Source organism: Taudactylus pleione, unplaced genomic scaffold (genome assembly GCF_031769625.1).
Source record: "Taudactylus pleione unplaced genomic scaffold, aTauple2 ptg000483l, whole genome shotgun sequence".
In the NCBI taxonomy this organism is placed as follows: Eukaryota; Metazoa; Chordata; class Amphibia; order Anura; family Myobatrachidae; genus Taudactylus; species Taudactylus pleione.
This window is the reverse complement of record NW_028284885.1, coordinates 2,452,501-2,469,927: the sequence shown is the minus strand read 5'-3', so window position 1 is coordinate 2,469,927 and position 17,427 is coordinate 2,452,501. Positions and strand designations below refer to the sequence as shown.

The 17,427-nt window shown below is 48.5% G+C and overlaps 1 protein-coding gene across 6 annotated transcripts in view; it reads right to left on the bottom strand.

Moving 5' to 3' along the window:
- Positions 1–17,427, bottom strand: part of ENAH (ENAH actin regulator) — an 88,813-nt gene that overhangs the window by 12,472 nt on the left and 58,914 nt on the right. For 2 of the 6 annotated variants that reach the window (XM_088449371.1, XM_088449372.1), the window contains exons 4-6: positions 16,800–16,884; positions 5,432–5,778; positions 607–1,398 (exon numbers count right to left, since the gene is read on the bottom strand). In XM_088449371.1, coding sequence (XP_088305497.1) covers positions 607–1,398; positions 5,432–5,778; positions 16,800–16,884 — 1,224 coding nt within the window. Of the gene's footprint in view, positions 1–606; positions 1,399–5,431; positions 5,779–7,816; positions 7,921–16,799; positions 16,885–17,427 lie in introns of those variants that run through there. The other 4 variants (XM_088449374.1, XM_088449375.1, XM_088449373.1 and 1 more) reach the window with 3 other exon arrangements.

Below are 17,427 nucleotides of genomic sequence, written 5' to 3'. Positions count from 1 at the left end.
AGATCATAATATAATAGGAAGCAGACAAAATTAGAGGGTGCGAGAGGCATAGGTCCTACTTTGCAATCTGCTAGTAAACCACAAGAGGGCACTAGCTGGTTAAAGGACAGGGGATAAGCTGGAGGCTCTTACAGTACCGAAGTAAAAATGACAAAATACATTGCATTAAGCCATCTGCACCTTGACACAATATCTAAGTCTGTATCTGACAACACTGGAATACAAACACAACAGCGGTAATCTGTTGAACCCCATTCGTTGTGGCAATTAAAAAAAAAATAATCACCAGTGTAGTCCTGGACTAAGGGGTTAGTACGGTAGTAGTAACGAAGAGACACAGTATTGTCCATAACATCCGGAACTGAGTCTCTCAGATTAGCATTTGAGGTCATCCTACGGGGGAGAATTGGTGCTGTTGCTAATGTACTATTGTGCAGTATGGGTGCAAAACATATACGCCATTCTTTATGCTCATGAAGTGGCCTTTGAATTCAGGTATTTGACGTGGATATATTTTCGGACCAACTCCATATAAAAAAAACAAACACAAGCTTAACAAATGCATGTCAAGGTTAGTCAGTTAATCGCAGCGACAGGAAGCCTTACCCGGATGGCACGCAGGGTCGATCGGCTGAGAGGTTGTGGTGAAGTCTGGCTGAGAAGCACAGAGGTCTCCCAGCACAGAGTTTAAAGAATTCTCAACAGAGGCAGGGGAGGCTGCAGAAGGAGAAGGGAGAACACTAGGCTGGGATGAAGAAGCTGAGACAATAGGAGTGTTTGGAGAAGGAGCGACAGCTTGAGATGAAGACAGGGAATAGGGTGCAAACAATGGCAATGGAGGTGCAGGCGGTGGCGTGGGGGCACAGGACATTTCAAATGAAGACGACATGTCTGCATGCCCGTTGGGCGCTGTGGATATGAGTGCCAGCTGAGATGCAGAGACCAGGTGGACCGCCCTAGGTCCGGTTGCCTTTCCAGGAGGACTGCTAATCATTACAGGTGGGGATGGTGGAAGCGGGGCAAAATTAGAAGCAGACCAGGAGATAGGCTTCATGGGAGGAGGGGGAGGTGGTGGCGGTGCAGCGTTCACAGGAGAAGGAGGTCGGGTGACTTTATTTATGGGGCGAGGAACTGTTGCATAATGGGGAAGGACAGGATGGAAGGCGGAGCCTAGAGAAGTGGCGAAACGCGATGCGGAGTGTCGGAGTGGAGGTGTGGGCGGCGTTGAGTTAATGGACTGAGAGGTCACAATGACGTAGTCGGCAATGGAGTCTGTACATATAGAGGAGATGGGGACGGAAATGGCTTTAGCGTAAGAAATGGGAGATACTGAGTGAGGCTGACAGCTCGAGAAATCGAGATTTTGAGCGTTATATGAAGAACTGTCGAACGATGAGTCTGGTGTGGGTTGATGAGTAAAAAACAGCGACAGACAGGACAAGAAAGAAAATAAAGAGAAGAGAAGAGAAAAAAAAAGGAGCTAATGAAGCAACCAAACCAGCATTCAAAGAAAGTTTAAATGAGATCTACGGTTAGTATAAGATTAGATAAAGAAGAGGTTATTGCACTGACAGAATTCACCATCACCCAGACCACAATTCACCATCATATATTGGAGCCCCGACGTGCGGAATCTGGAAGGTTCCAGTGAACTTACCCCTATACGTAAATCATTTGTATGTACATCTCTATTAAAACATTAACAATCAAGCGGTTTCTATAAAATACGTAAATGCACAAAAGATACCGAAAGGGTTTGAGAGCTTTGTAACACGCGCACGAGAGCGGGTTATAATCAAGTAACCGGCTTTGTCTATTCATGAAATATGGGCGAGTACTGTCCACTCTAATAATAATTCTAAAATTGAAACCTGCGATATGTGACTCGGTCTTGCCTAGGTCATTAATCCACCCATTTTCCTTTAGGGTGTCCTTTTAAGTAATCTAAACAGCTATAGGATCTATGAATGCATAAATAAATTTGTGCGCCCTGTGATGGGCAATAGGTGGCCAAAGACCACATCGGTCCTCAGGGCCTTCAACTGTGGGCCCCAGCTCACTCCTGTTTTATGGTTAGATGTGTTTATTATAGCTGTGACGTGCATAAAAATACTACTGATATGTTATTAAAAAGCTTAGGATTTTGTAAAGATTGGCCCAGTGGTAGTCCCAAAGTAGTAACGCGTTTCACTGTAGAATAAACCACAACTTCGCGCATTATCCAATTAGCCCCGAACACTGTTCGGGCGCTAATTGATCCCCGCGATCGGCGAAAAACTGGGATTTTTCGGCGATATTTTTTTTCTCCCTATTATTTTGGACGAAATAATAGGATAGTTCGCCCGTTAACACAAAGGAGCCGCGATAAGCTTGCGGGACCTATGTGTTCTCGACCTTTTTTGGGCGAAAAAAACGGCACTTATCGTGGATTATTATTTGGGACATCTCAAGTCCCGAAAAAAAAACCCTGATAAGTGCCATTTGTCAGGCTGACTTCAGAACTAATTGGATAGCTCCGAGCGAGCTATTTACCGCAGCTAATTGGATATGGCCCTTCATCTGATGAAGTTGTGAGGTATTCCCCAACAAATGCATCCGGGATGCTATTTTATGACCATCACTGGGCAAAATCCTCAGCTTAGTTTTTAAATTAAGATAGGTGTCTAAGCTCTTTAATTAAATGGATGGTTTTTAATTTATTACTAAGATTAATGGTAATGTGCGGTACTTTTAAAAAGGTTACAGGGCCACCCATTAGGTACCTATAAGTAGATCTAGCTGCCCCCCCATGGTTTCAAACTATAGTAGAAAAATGACTGTTAGAAAAGAGCATTTGCTACAGAAAAATACACTTTTCTGTACAATCATTGCGGAACAGTTTTCATTTACTTTTCCCAATATCTTATTTTATTATTCGCAGTTCTGCAAAGCAGCAAAATGAATCATATCAGACACAAAAACATATATAAAATGTATCCCCCTCCCCCCCAGGTATTAACTTACATACTAAATGATAACAGCGCCCTCTGTCAGCAAGTTATTAGCAAGTTGATATTTGTATTATGTAACAGAGAGCAATGTGGGGGAAATGGGTAACTGAAAGCAAGTCAGGTTATGTCTGAGAACGGTGCGACTACATACCACAGGACACAGCATTAGTATGTTAGATGTTAGAACAGGCTGCCCGTCTCCTAACCACAAGCAACATCCAAAGGTGTTGTACAGACACGATACATTTGTGTGCAAATATCTAGGAAACCCTGGTCGAACGGTGTCTCAGCATAAATGTTCTTCACTTGGAGATAGATATGTAATAATAAATAAATAAATATATATATATATATATACATACACACACATACATACATACATATACACACATATATATACACACACACACACACACCTTCCTCAATAAATCTGAAAGTATCAATACTATTCACTCCACTCCTCCCCAGTCCAAAATACAAAACAAATACCCCCCCCAAAACATTACAGTGCCAAGTTTGAGCACCCCTTCCAGTCGCTAGTGTGAAACTCCCTTGGCATAAAGTTTAAGAACGATTCTGTAGGAAGAAAGTTTCTGTTCATTACTTTGAATGGATCCATTTTGTTGCAATCACCCCACAGACTGTCAGGTAACCACGCTGGAGTGACACAGATCCTTCCGGTCCCAGCTCCCCCCGAGCATCACTCGCGGGTGAGCGTAAGCTGCGTTTTACAGGAATTTCATGCAGAAAAGAAGCATTTTCTTCATGACAGCGGGACATGGGGCTCTAGGCTTTTGCTGACACACAAGACCCCCCCCCAGCTTTACTCAATGGGTGGAAAGGATTTGATTAGATGAAATGGAAGTTTAGAAAGCCGGAGCCTGAACGTGTTCTTTCTGAAAAATCTGATTTCCAGCTAAAAAGGAGACTTTTTACACGGAATGTCCATAATTACAGGGGCAACTAGACGTCAATGACCCCCAGAGTGTACATCGGGCCCTCCCGCACACCATACAGCAGGCTGCACTGGACTCAAACAGGTGTTAGATAAAAAGTGCAATGTGCATAGGCAGGTGCCGATGCTCTGCGTGATCCTGATTTTATTCTCCGCCACATTGCACTTTTGGTAGTCACCAGAGGGTGAATGGAGAAAGTAACACGGCATGGTGCCAGGGATAAGCAGCAGAGGAGTGGGCATAGGTAATGAAACAAGAGCAGTCACCATTAGGTCAGTTGCCCTACTGACAAATAAAGTCAGTAACAAACCCCACCAGCTGCTGTTGAGCTACTTATCCCAGCATGCCCTGATAGCAAGACTGTGGCGGAGGAAGCTGGGGTGTGTGGTCCCGCAGCAGCTGGAGGGCCTCACAGAGAGCAGAGGCGGGTGTGCTGTGACATCACAGAGAGCAGAGGTGGGTGCGGTGTGACATCACAGAGAGCAGAGGCGGGTGTGCTGTGCTCACAGAGAGCAGAGGCGGGTGTGCTGTGACATCACAGAGAGCAGAGGTGGGTGCGCTGTGACATCACAGAGAGCAGAGGCGGGTGCGCTGTGACATCACAGAGAGCAGAGGCGGGTGCGCTGTGACATCACAGAGAGCAGAGGCGGGTGCGCTGTGACATCACAGAGAGCAGAGGCGGGTGCGCTGTGACATCACAGAGAGCAGAGGCGGGTGCGCTGTGACATCACAGAGAGCAGAGGCGGGTGCGCTGTGACATCACAGAGAGCAGAGGCGGGTGCGCTGTGCTCACAGAGAGCAGAGGCGGGTGTGCTGTGCTCACAGAGAGCAGAGGTGGGTGCGGTGTGACATCACAGAGAGCAGAGGTGGGTGTGCTGTGCTCACAGAGAGCAGAGGCGGGTGTGCTGTGACATCACAGAGAGCAGAGGTGGGTGCGCTGTGACATCACAGAGAGCAGAGGCGGGTGCGCTGTGACATCACAGAGAGCAGAGGCGGGTGCGCTGTGCTCACAGAGAGCAGAGGCGGGTGTGCTGTGCTCACAGAGAGCAGAGGCGGGTGCGCTGTGACATCACAGAGAGCAGAGGTGGGTGCGCTGTGACATCACAGACAGCAGAGGTGGGTGCGCTGTGACATCACAGAACGCACGGATACAATTTACACAATCACTGAAACATTCACCGTGACCAGAGTTTCCTTGAACCCATCTGTGCACGTCACAGCCGTAAGAACAACCTGTGGCCTGCCAGATGCTGTGGAACAATGAGTGCCAGCGATCGGCACGGCATGCTGAGCCTTGTAGTCCTACAGCAAAAAGAACGCCACAGGATGAAAGACATGACCCCACACATCCCGTCCATCATTAATCCATTACCACTAGCCTGCACGTCTCCTGTGTGAATGTCCCCTGGGTCCTACCCCCCCAGCGTTCCGGCACGATGCACCCCTGGTTAGGTGTGAGATGCTCAGGGGCAGACTGGCACTTACCAGCGTTGGACACTCTCCTCTCTCGCTCCCACTGCAGCTGCTCCTTCTCCAGCTGCTCCTGCAGCTCTCTCTCCTGCTGCTCCTGTTCCAGCCTTTCCTGTTCCTGCAGCTCGCGCTCCAGCTGCTCCTGTCGCTCCCTCTCCAGTCTCTCTCGCTCCCTTTCCAATTGCTCTTGCTCTACTCGCTCGCGCTCCAGGCGATCCCGGTCCAGTCTCTCCCTCTCCGACCTCTCTCGTTCCAGCCGCTCGCGCTCCATGCGCTCGCGCTCCAGCCTCTCGCGCTCCATGCGTTCGCGTTCCATCCGCTCTCGTTCCATCTCCTTCTGCCGCTGCTGATCCTGCAGCTGCCTGAGTACAGACGGAGAGAAGAAGAAGAAGTGTTATGCGGGAATAAAGGGAACCATGGTTACCAGATAAATGCTCAGCTCAACTCCCATTAATATTTTAATAGAAAAACAATCAGTTCTCTTTGTCATGGCCGCACGGGAACTGCACAGACCCCACGGCCAGACACTTGCCCTGGCAGTAACCGGGTGCCCATCTCCTATAACACACGTGAGGTTTATATATGAGAGAGACATCCTGTAAAACACGCTGGATAAGCGGCTCATGCTTTTTACACCCACTTTTACCCATTAGTAAAACGTTCGCAGAGCTGGCCCGTTACCCTACTCTAAATGCTTTCATTCAAGGTAACGGAAGTCAACAGAACCTTATAAAATAATAATAAAATATATATATATATATATATATATATATATACACACATATACATATATACATACATATATACACACACACACATACATACATACATACACACATATATACACACACACACACATATATACACACACACACACACACACACACACATATACGTACACATACATACTCTGCGGACATCCTTTTGTCTCTGGGACGGATCCAGCGGCTGCAACATTTGTTGCATATCTTCGCACAACCCCTGCATACGGTATCGCTGCCACGCACGCATGCTTTAGGGTCCTCCCCCGAGTCAGGCCCTCTGGGCCTGATTCAAAGCCAGTCGCACCCAGTCAAACCCGGTCTCAAGCGCTGAGCGCTAGCAAACTGGTCGATGGTGGCCCACAGCGCATGCGCACGACGGAGCCGGCTCCGTCTTGCGCACGCGCGAGACCTGGCTAGCGACGGATCTCGCACCAAAGGGGGCGAGCTGTCGATGTTGAGTGACAGCTTGCCCATTTTGGTTGGCGGGCCGGGGGTGGGGGGTGGGAGACGGTGGCGGCTGCCCAAACGGAAACGTTGCCATGAGAACGCCTGCCGTTTGGGGGTGGCCCCACTGACATCACAAGTGATGTCAGTGGAGAGCTTCCAGCTCTGTTAGAGCCGAAAGCTCTCTGGGGCTTGCGATGGGCGAGACCCTACCGCAAGGGTCTCGTCGCAAGCCCGATGGTCTTGACCATCGCGAACCATCATCCTGGCCGCTCGCAATAGCTGTGGGTGGTCACCCACAGCTATGCGAGCGTCCACGTGGCCGCTCCAAAAAAAAGCCCGGACCTGATTCAGGCCCTCTGTGTGGTCACCGGTCTCCTCTGCTGCTCCTAATCCCCTTAGTATGTAAAGGAGGATATAATGAGACAATACTCACCCTACATATACTCTTTATTACCATTATTATTAACTCTCTCTCTGCAGCATGGCTTTGTGCAGTTGTGATTTTCGGTGACGCACTGCTGCGCCTATAAGCGTCCTGATTGTTACCCAGAAATAAATTACGTGGCAACAGAAAGCGTATAGACCTAATAGTGTTATCATGTAAGTAATGGAGATCGGAGCATCTACCAAAGAACTTCTGGAGGAGGCAAAATAAAAACACCAACATTCAGCGCACAAAGTTCCACTTATCCCGAACTGTCCGCCAACCGAGCCGCTGTAGCCAGGAGCCTCATTGCTTATTAGCATTTATGTCTTCCAAGCAAGAAACCATATTACACGAGTAACTATGGTGATGACCCCACAATCATAACACCTAGGAACAGATACCGATTTCGGTCACCAATCACAGAGGATGGGAGAGGGAACAGGTCAGAGGTCAGATGGCCCCCTAAGGTTTTATTTTATCCAGCTATTATACGCTGTCTCTAGACGTTTTATTTTGAAAAAAGCATCGCTGGTATTTAATGGCGGAGCGTGACTTATTGTTGTAGTCGCCAAAGACCGCAATGGCTTACCACGTCCCTGATACTAAGCTGGCGGCTATTAACGTCTCTAATAGGGGGAGGGAGGGATTGTGCTGGTGGTCTCCTCGGGTCAACCCCAATGTGTGCTCCTCTAGCAACACTACATCTACATAGATCCATCATCAGAATAGTCCATGTCCTGGTTCCTCGCTAGGTGTACTTACAGCAGAAGCCGGTCCACTTTTGGTCCATTTCCCTTCTGAAGCACAATGTAGTAACCGTGCTGCTTCATAGTGGCGAGGCACCCGGTAACTCCTGCCTCGTGGGGATCACTTTCTTTTTATAAGCACGTTCAGGCTCTGCTGTGACTCCCAGGCTATAAATAGTGCGTGCAGCCCCCTCCGACACTGGGAGATGAGCTGCGGCTCTGAGTCACGCTGATACCATCCCTGCAATGTGTTCCTTGACACGGCCAGCCATGGGGGTGCTTACGCAGGAGTTACCCATTGGCCCGTGACGGAATAAATCAACGAGGTCATTGACAAAGGTGGACCTACATTATTATTTCATAATGCACCTGTTGATGAGAATTCCAGCCGGGTTTGGGCCTAGCGGAGCGATGGGTTCAGCTGTTTCCACTGTGAGGTGGCAACAGGAACCCTTTGTATAAAGAGGATTGTTGGCTAACTATGGCCACAAGAGACCTGCTATGTACATACAAGTGCCTCCGCTGCCCAGATCTGGTCCTCTGGTTTTATACAAGAACAACTGAAATAAACAAACAACTGCATCTAGACCAGCGTTTTTCAACTAGTGTGCCGCGAGCGGTTGTCAAGTGTGCCGCGAGGTCAGCTAAGTCGGAGGTGGCTTAATTGTTCTGCTGGCCGGGGCAGTGTTGGACTCTTCTGGACGCTCGGGCCGTGACCTATGGAGACGCTGAAGAATGACAGGAGTCACACGTGCCGTGTTGTGGGGAGCAATGGGATTGTTTTGGGGTTTTTTTCTGTGGGGGCCAACCAATGCACAGAGGGCAAATGTGTATTTTCTTTCTGTGGGGCCCTAATGTGTTTTATTGTTTCCTGTGCGGGACCAATTTGTGAGTGTTTTTTTACCATGGAGGCCAATGCGTGCGTTTCTTTTTCCCGTGGGGGTGCCGTTCCTTAGCAATTTTAAAATCTTGTTCGGTGTGCTAAGAGTTGAAAATCACTAGTTGGACAAAAGGTTACTGCAACGTCTGTCTCCAGGTACAGGCTGCAAAGCGTTATTATGTAGGCAATTACAAGTCAGCAATTCAGACCCATAGACGCATTTCCTGTAAGTCATCCTAAGAGACAACCCAGGCCCTTCTAGTGCCTAACCCTAACCCTCCCTGCTGGTGCTTAACCCTACAAAAAACAAACAATTATTATATATATATATATATATAAAAAAAAACAAATAAACGTATCAACCATTTTTGAGGTAACCTTTTGACCCTGTCGACCATTTGTACATGTCGACCTTCTCACATGTTGACATTTAGTGTTGACCTTTTGTCCCTGTCAAACCCGGCAATTTCTGAGCGGTTTTGCAGGAAAAAAAAATAGTCAAGTGGTTAAATCAAATTGACTGAGGAACTAATTAAGTCAACTTTGGTCCAGCTTGGATATCCGTAAAACCTGGACTGTTGGGGCGCCTTGAGGACAGAGTTGGGGAACCTCTGGTTTAGAAGGGCCACACAACCCATATATGCATGAAGCAGAGACATTATTCAGTGGTTGCACTGCCAGCACAATTAGGCCAACTTGCCAGATGAACAGATCTGGGAATCAGACAGTTGTATCTATCAAGACACACTTCTCTATCACAGCCTTCCAGCTCTCATCCTAGCCCACCACACTATGGCCCTGATTCAGACTCGCTCGCTGCCGGAGGCAGCTCACAAGTCTGAAGGTGACCACCCACAGCTTTAGCGAGCGGCCAGGTGATGGTCGCGACCATCGGGGCTTGCGACGAGACCCTTGTGGTAGGGTTTCGTCTGCCGCAAGCCCCAGTGAGCTTCAGGCTCTAATAGAGCCGGAAGCTCACTACTGACATCACTCGTGATGTCAGTAAGGCCACCCCCAAACTGCAGGCTTTCCTTCGGGAACGCCTCCATTTGGCCAGCCACCCCCCCTCCCTGCCTACAAAAGGGGGCAAGCTGTCCATCAACATCGACAGCCGCCCCGTTTGTAGCGAGCCCCGGAGCAAGAGAATTTCTCTCTCGCTCCGGGACTTGCGCGTGCGCACTGCCCGGCCATCGACCAGCTTGCAAGCGGGTCTGAATCAGGCCCTATGTTCCTCTCTCACTGTCTCCCCCCTCTGTGTAACCTGTCTGTCTGCCCTCCCCTATAGAGTGAAAGCTCTCATCCTAACCCAAAGCTCTTTGCTCCTCTCTCACTGTGTCTGCCCCTCCCCTATAGTGTAAGCTCTCATCCTAACCCACCGCTCTATGCTCCTCTCTCACTGTGTCTCCCCCCTCTGTGTCACTCCTGTCTGTCTGCCCCTCCCCTATAGAGTAAGCTCTCACATCCTAACCCACCGCTCTATGCTCCTCCCTCACTGGCTCTCCCCTCTGTGTCACCCCTGTCTGTCTGCCCCTCCCCTATAGAGTAAGCCCTCATCCTAACCCACCGCTCTATGCTCCTCTCTGTGTCTCCCCTGTCTGCCTGCCCCTCAGAAGACATCTGATGACATGTGCATGAGGTCAGCGCCTTAGCAGGAATCAGAACTGCCCACACCGCATCACCACCCCCTGCAGATGTGATATCATGGTGCTACACAACAAATGTAGGGGGGGGGGGGGGGTATAGGAAGATCAGCTGCGGGCCGCACAAAGCATTCTGCAAGCTGTAAACAGGGGCTGTCAGGACAAGCGACCGTTCCGCCTCCACAGCCTCACACCCTGGACGGCAGCACCGGTCACACACCCTTCGTTACAGAAGTGCATGATGTCAGCATACGCAGAGATAATCAGTCCCCCTCGCCCTGTTATGAAGGAAGAGAAGCAGCTATTCAGCCTTCCCCCAACTTTCTGAGGTTGGATCTCAATTTGACCACTTATTTGCGACACCAAACCTGGAAAGTTTGGCGCTTGGGCCGAGTGTCAGAATCGGCATCTGCGTGTCCTGATATAATCCCGGTGAGTTACATCAGTAACACAAAATACATTTCGGCTCAACTTCCACATAGATTATGTGTTGTGCTATGAGGAATGCCTGAGAAAGCCCGGGGGGAGCCAAGCAATTGCCTGAAATGAGCTATAAATAGCAGTGACGGAGACCTATAAATATCCTCCTATACATAAGTCTCTGCCTGACACACACACAGACGCATTGTATAGCTCCAGCCACATTCTATAATCTCTGCGCCCATCTGCAGCACTGTTACGGACGGACTCCTGGCATTGAGGCCACTACTGCGGACTAGCACTCAACCTGCGCCGGCTGGCGCTTTGCCAATGCTCACAATTGCGGCTTTTTTTAGTGAGGGTGATTTAAGTCTGTGATTTGGGACGTGACTGATGTTCCTGCCCTGCTTCAGCTGTGGCACGGCTAACACTAAACACTGATTGTATAGGCAGCATTATCCCAAAGGTAGGCAAAGCCAACAAAATGGCTCACTCCATGGGGAGGGTGTAAGGAGTAGATTTGTTTTAAATCCCCCCCACTCTAAAAAAAAAATAAAAAAAAATTGGAACTGTCCACAATTATTATTATCCTTTATTTATATGGAGCCACAAGGGGTCTTGCTGCACCTTACACAGTACATACACAGGATAAACCAGACAAGACAAAAGTGACTTACGGTACAGGAATTGGGCAATCTGTTGTGCTATATTACGGGTGTGGATCATTAGATCTGACACAACTTGTTCGATATGTAGTTTAGACAAAGTATAGATCGACAGTAACAATAGTCGGACAGTAATACAGTTGAACAGGACATTAGATCGATATGTAATATATCGAATATGTAAGATCGAAATGTATATAAGGGCGACACAATGTAGATCGACAACTAATAGTTCCAAGTTCGAAACCAAATAGGCAGACGAATAAGATCGACACCACACAAATAGACATAATAACAGATCGACAGCTAATAGATCAATGTAAACTAGGTCGACAGCTGATAGATCGGCACGTTACTTTTACACAATACAAAAAGGTATATATATGCTACATGCTGCCTGCTAATAGAGCATCCCCCGACGCTACTTTCAACCGTGGAACTACAGGTCCCAGCCAGCCCTTTCATCCATGCAAGCGCTCCTGGCAATGCTAGCCCCATCGTACACCTTGCAGGCCTTGCCCCTAATTGCTGGGCACCCCGATGCACTGCAGTGCACCCCTTCATCAAAACCCCCTGTGCTCCCCGCTATCCTGGACATGGGCGCATCCGTCTAGCTTAAGACGCTGCCCGCTAATAGCGCATCTAAAAAAAAGGGCAGAAACCACACTGTACCCTTTATACAGCCCCCTTGAAGCAAACAGTTAAAAAATGGTAAAAAACCACAAAGGACACCCCAAAAAAGCACTTAGAAAAAGTGGGGGAACAACTTCAAAAACTAGCTTGTATGGGGGAGATTTTTTTTTTATTTCAGGTGCTTGCTGAAGGTGCGTTTTTTGGTGCCCTTTAAAGCTTGATTTTAGTGATTCTGAACTATGCTTGCACCTATTTTCATGTACCCCAAATTTGATGAGAATACTTATTTTGCCCCCAAAAAGTTGCTAAATGCTATTCTTCACCACTTTCTCAAAGACGCTATTAACCGACGACCTATTTGGTTTCGATCTTTTATTATGTCTATCAAGTGTGTTGTCGATCTTCATATTGTCGGTATGCTTTGTTTCGATCTAATGTCTGTCAATCTCGTGTTTGTCGATCTAGAGGTACCTGTCGACCTCGATGGGAGTCTATGTACAGTGGTTGATGTATGTGTTGTCGATCTGAGGTCGATCAGACAACCGGATACCTTATATTACATGGTGTAACCCTTGTGGCTCCATATTAATAATACAGGTTGAGTCTCCCATATCCAAATCCTGAAATACGGTATTTTTTTATTTTTTTTTAGCACGACTGAAAGAGTGACACCTTTGATTTTTGATGGTTCAATGTACACACACTTCGGTTAAGGCACAAAATGATTGAAAATATTGTATAAAATGACCTGCAGGCTGTGTGTATAAGGCGTATATAAAACATAAATGCATTCTGTGTTTAGATTTGGGTCCCATTCCCAGGATTTCTCATTATGGTAAGCCTATATTCCAAAACACAGAATATTCCGATATCCAAAAGCATTTTGGATATGGAAGACTCAACCTGTAATTATTATTATTATTATTATTACCGGAAAAAAAATCAAATGGAGATCTAATACTAATCACACTATAAATAAAACGCACAAAGAAAGAAACGTTAGATGACTTTTGAGGTAAATTGTGTTCAGGGTATTTAAGAGCCTCAAACTTGATGGTGTTTAACGCTTACAGAGAAAAACCAAAACCGTTTGCTGTGACGTGCTATGCAGATCCAAGTATCGTGCTATGCAGAGCCAAGTATCGTGCTATGCAGAGCCAAGTATCGTGCTATGCAGAGCCAAGTATCGTGCTATGCAGAGCCAAGTATCGTGCTATGCAGAGCCAAGTATCGTGCTATGCAGAGCCAAGTATCGTGCTATGCAGAGCCAAATATCGAATGGCTATCCACAAGGATGAGCCTGCGTCTGCCAAGGACCACCATCGGCAAAGGTAGCGCAGTCAGGACCAGGTGCTACAGGCCGGTATGTACACAGCAGCCAGTGTCACACTGCAGCAGGAACACAGCGCAGAATCAGGGATGAGCCTGCGTCTGCCAAGGACCACCATCGCTAAAGGTAGCGCAGTCAGGACCAGGTGCTAGAGGCCGGTATGTACACAGCAGCCAGGGTCACACTGCAGCAGGGACACAGCGCAGAATCCAGGGATGAGCCTGCGTCTGCCAAGGACCACCATCGCTAAAGGTAGCGCAGTCAGGACCAGGTGCTACAGGCCGGTATGTACACAGCAGCCAGTGTCACACTGCAGCAGGGACACAGCGCAGAATCAGGGATGAGCCTGCGCCTGCCAAGGACCACCATCGCTAAAGGTAGCGCAGTCAGGACAAGGTGCTACAGGCCGGTATGTACACAGCAGCCAGTGTCACACTGCAGCAGGGACACAGCGCAGAATCAGGGATGAGCCTGCGTCTGCCAAGGACCACCATCGCTAAAGGTAGCGCAGTCAGGACAAGGTGCTACAGGCCGGTATGTACACAGCAGCCAGTGTCACACTGCAGCAGGGACACAGCGCAGAATCAGGGATGAGCCTGCGCCTGCCAAGGACCACCATCGCTAAAGGTAGCGCAGTCAGGACAAGGTGCTACAGGCCGGTATGTACACAGCAGCCAGTGTCACACTGCAGCAGGGACACAGCGCAGAATCAGGGATGAGCCTGCGTCTGCCAAGGACCACCATCGCTAAAGGTAGCGCAGTCAGGACAAGGTGCTACAGGCCGGTATGTACACAGCAGCCAGTGTCACACTGCAGCAGGGACACAGCGCAGAACCAGGGATGAGCCTGCGTCTGCCAAGGACCACCATCGCTAAAGGTAGCGCAGTCAGGACCAGGTGCTACAGGCCGGTATGTACACAGCAGCCAGTGTCACACTGCAGCAGGGACACAGCGCAGAATCAGGGATGAGCCTGCGCCTGCCAAGGACCACCATCGCTAAAGGTAGCGCAGTCAGGACCAGGTGCTACAGGCCGGTATGTACACAGCAGCCAGTGTCACACTGCAGCAGGGACACAGCGCAGAATCAGGGATGAGCCTGCGTCTGCCAAGGACCACCATCGCTAAAGGTAGCGCAGTCAGGACCAGGTGCTACAGGCCGGTATGTACACAGCAGCCAGTGTCACACTGCAGCAGGGACACAGCGCAGAACCAGGGATGAGCCTGCGTCTGCCAAGGACCACCATCGCTAAAGGTAGCGCAGTCAGGACCAGGTGCTACAGGCCGGTATGTACACAGCAGCCAGTGTCACACTGCAGCAGGAACACAGCGCAGAACCAGGGATGAGCCTGCGCCTGCCAAGGACCACCATCGCTAAAGGTAGCGCAGTCAGGACCAGGTGCTACAGGCCGGTATGTACACAGCAGCCAGTGTCACACTGCAGCAGGGACACAGCGCAGAACCAGGGATGAGCCTGCGTCTGCCAAGGACCACCATCGCTAAAGGTAGCGCAGTCAGGACCAGGTGCTACAGGCCGGTATGTACACAGCAGCCAGTGTCACACTGCAGCAGGGACACAGCGCAGAATCAGGGATGAGCAGTTTCCAATAAATGTAGTAAAATGACATCTGTCCTGGATATGGACACTACACCAGACAGCACTCGTACGCCCTGCGCCAATGATCCAAACTATACCCATAAAACTGCCCTCCTTCCCAGCACGCTTGGGGAAAGAAGACCCAATGAATAATTTAAAATTGAGTAACATGGTTCTCACACACAAAATGTTCCAGACAAGACTACAAAAAAAAAAAAAAAAAAGTTCAAGTGAGGAACTTTTTCTGGAAACATCAAACTCTTGACCACAGTATTTAACAGAAAGCGCAGATAAAACGCCTTACATCTATTTGGAAAGCAAGGTCACGGGAGGTAAACGCATTAAGCAGACGAAGGGTTTTATTTATGAAGAAGAGCTGCTGCTTCCCGACGTGCTTCAGGTCGTCTGCGGTTGCCGCAATTTTTCACCTGCAACCCGCCAAGAAGCAGCGGCTTACAAAAGCCAGTGCTTCATAAATAAAGTCCTAAATGTTGGTTTACATCAATTGCGACTGCCCCCCGCCCTTGTGCAGATATTACACCAGCAGCGCTCCCTTTACCTGTTCCTCCATGTTTTACACCAGCCGTGCCACGCCTCGCGTGCGACAGCAGCTGCGCCGCATGTACAACACCAGCCGCTATTTATGAGACATGTTTTTTTCTGAGCGAGTAAAATACATTTGATCTCTGAGAGAAAAAACAGCCATGGCCTTGGAGGATCGCCAGTCTCTCTCCTGCCAAGTCTCCGAGCTACCCGGCTGCTGGGCAGTGGATTTGTATACAAGGAAGAGGCGGCATCACGCGTATAACATACAGCGCTCTAGAGTGTGCGGCATAAGGTCCCCATACGTCAGAGATAATTGCAGCAATCGTGCAATTTGCAATCGATTGAAAAAGGGAAAGATTTTTACACACAATCGATTGTGGCAATTCTAAAATCGATTGACAAAAAAGGGAAAGATTTGTGTACACAATCTATTGCAAATTGCTGCAAATCAATTTAGTCGTGGACCAGGATCCCACATTATGCGGCACGATGATGAAGTGAGTACATTTAAGCAAACCTGACAACTTTTTAGGTGTACCCTTCAGGAGATACTGAGGAGAGAACTACACATTCACAATTAGGTGGTCTGGGGCGACAATCGTTACCATGATCCGCTTCCCATTGCTCATAGCACCATGACCCACAGGCGATCAGACCTTGCTGAAGCGCCTCGCGTCCCTGCCCACTTCTCCTGCTTACCAGCATACCGCTGACACACTCGGGGGGCACACACGGATGTGCCCACATGCATCTTACTTCCTTGCACGTTATAACAGCCCTTCTAGTCGCGGCATGCCGTGGCGTGACTCGGTAACACTGAGCATATTTTTGTGCAACTTTTTTTTACCTTCAAATGCGTCTTCTTTGCAAAGCAGTGCGCATAGGATGCGCACAAGCGGCTGATTAAAATGATCTGTGGCACACCTATAGTCTGTGTGCGACTGCGGACGTATCTGCATCCGAAACGCTCCGTTTAGTCAGCAGCGGTCACACTGTAACGTAGCGTTTCGCGTGCAGATGTAAGCGCAGTCGCACACTGAAGATAGGCATGCCGCAGATTTAAATCACCAGAAGCTGCTTGCATGTCCTATTTGCAGCACTTTGCGAATACGACGCATTTGGAGGTAAAAAGTCAGACGAAGAGACGCTCGGTGCTCACATGTTGCTATATTTAACGCGACTTGTGGCGCACGGACGGAGGTAAGAAGTACGTGGACACATCTGTATGCATTAAAACAATCTTTCTACCCCGCAAATGAAATATCGGTGTTTAGGGAAACGGTTCTTGTACCTCCTCTGGATCTCCAGCTCTTCCTGCGAGGGGCCATTCTGCACTTGCTGGGGTATATGAGAATTCTGCCGGGACAGCGTTGGACCTGTAAACAAATGAGAACCCCGTTTGTACCATGGTATAGTTATACGGTTTTAAACAATCATCAACTGTGAGTTATTAATTCGGATTTTAAAAAAATAAATAAATAAAAATAATAAAAAAAATAAATAAAACAAAAAACACAAAAAAAACCCAAACAGTTAAATATGCAGAGACAGCAATGGATAAAGAATGGACATACAATGAAGCTGGAAGCAGACGGTTCAGGTCAGCCCAGAGTTCCGGGCAGCTACAGGGCACCGACAGTACATACTAACCAGACAAACGCCCCAGCTAACAACAAACTAAAGGAAGCTCACAGAGAACAGGGAGTAACTCACCTAAAAGAAACCCTGAGAATAAAAAGGAAAATATATCAGAGCTGTAAGAAACTAAGCGTCAGTAGAAAACAGAAAGCAAACCCAAGACACGGATACACATGCCACGATAAAGTGACTCCATGTAAGGGCAGGACACTTGCCCCAAGTGTGACACACACTGCGACCAAATGCTGACGACTACTGGGCATCAATGACATACCTAGTGT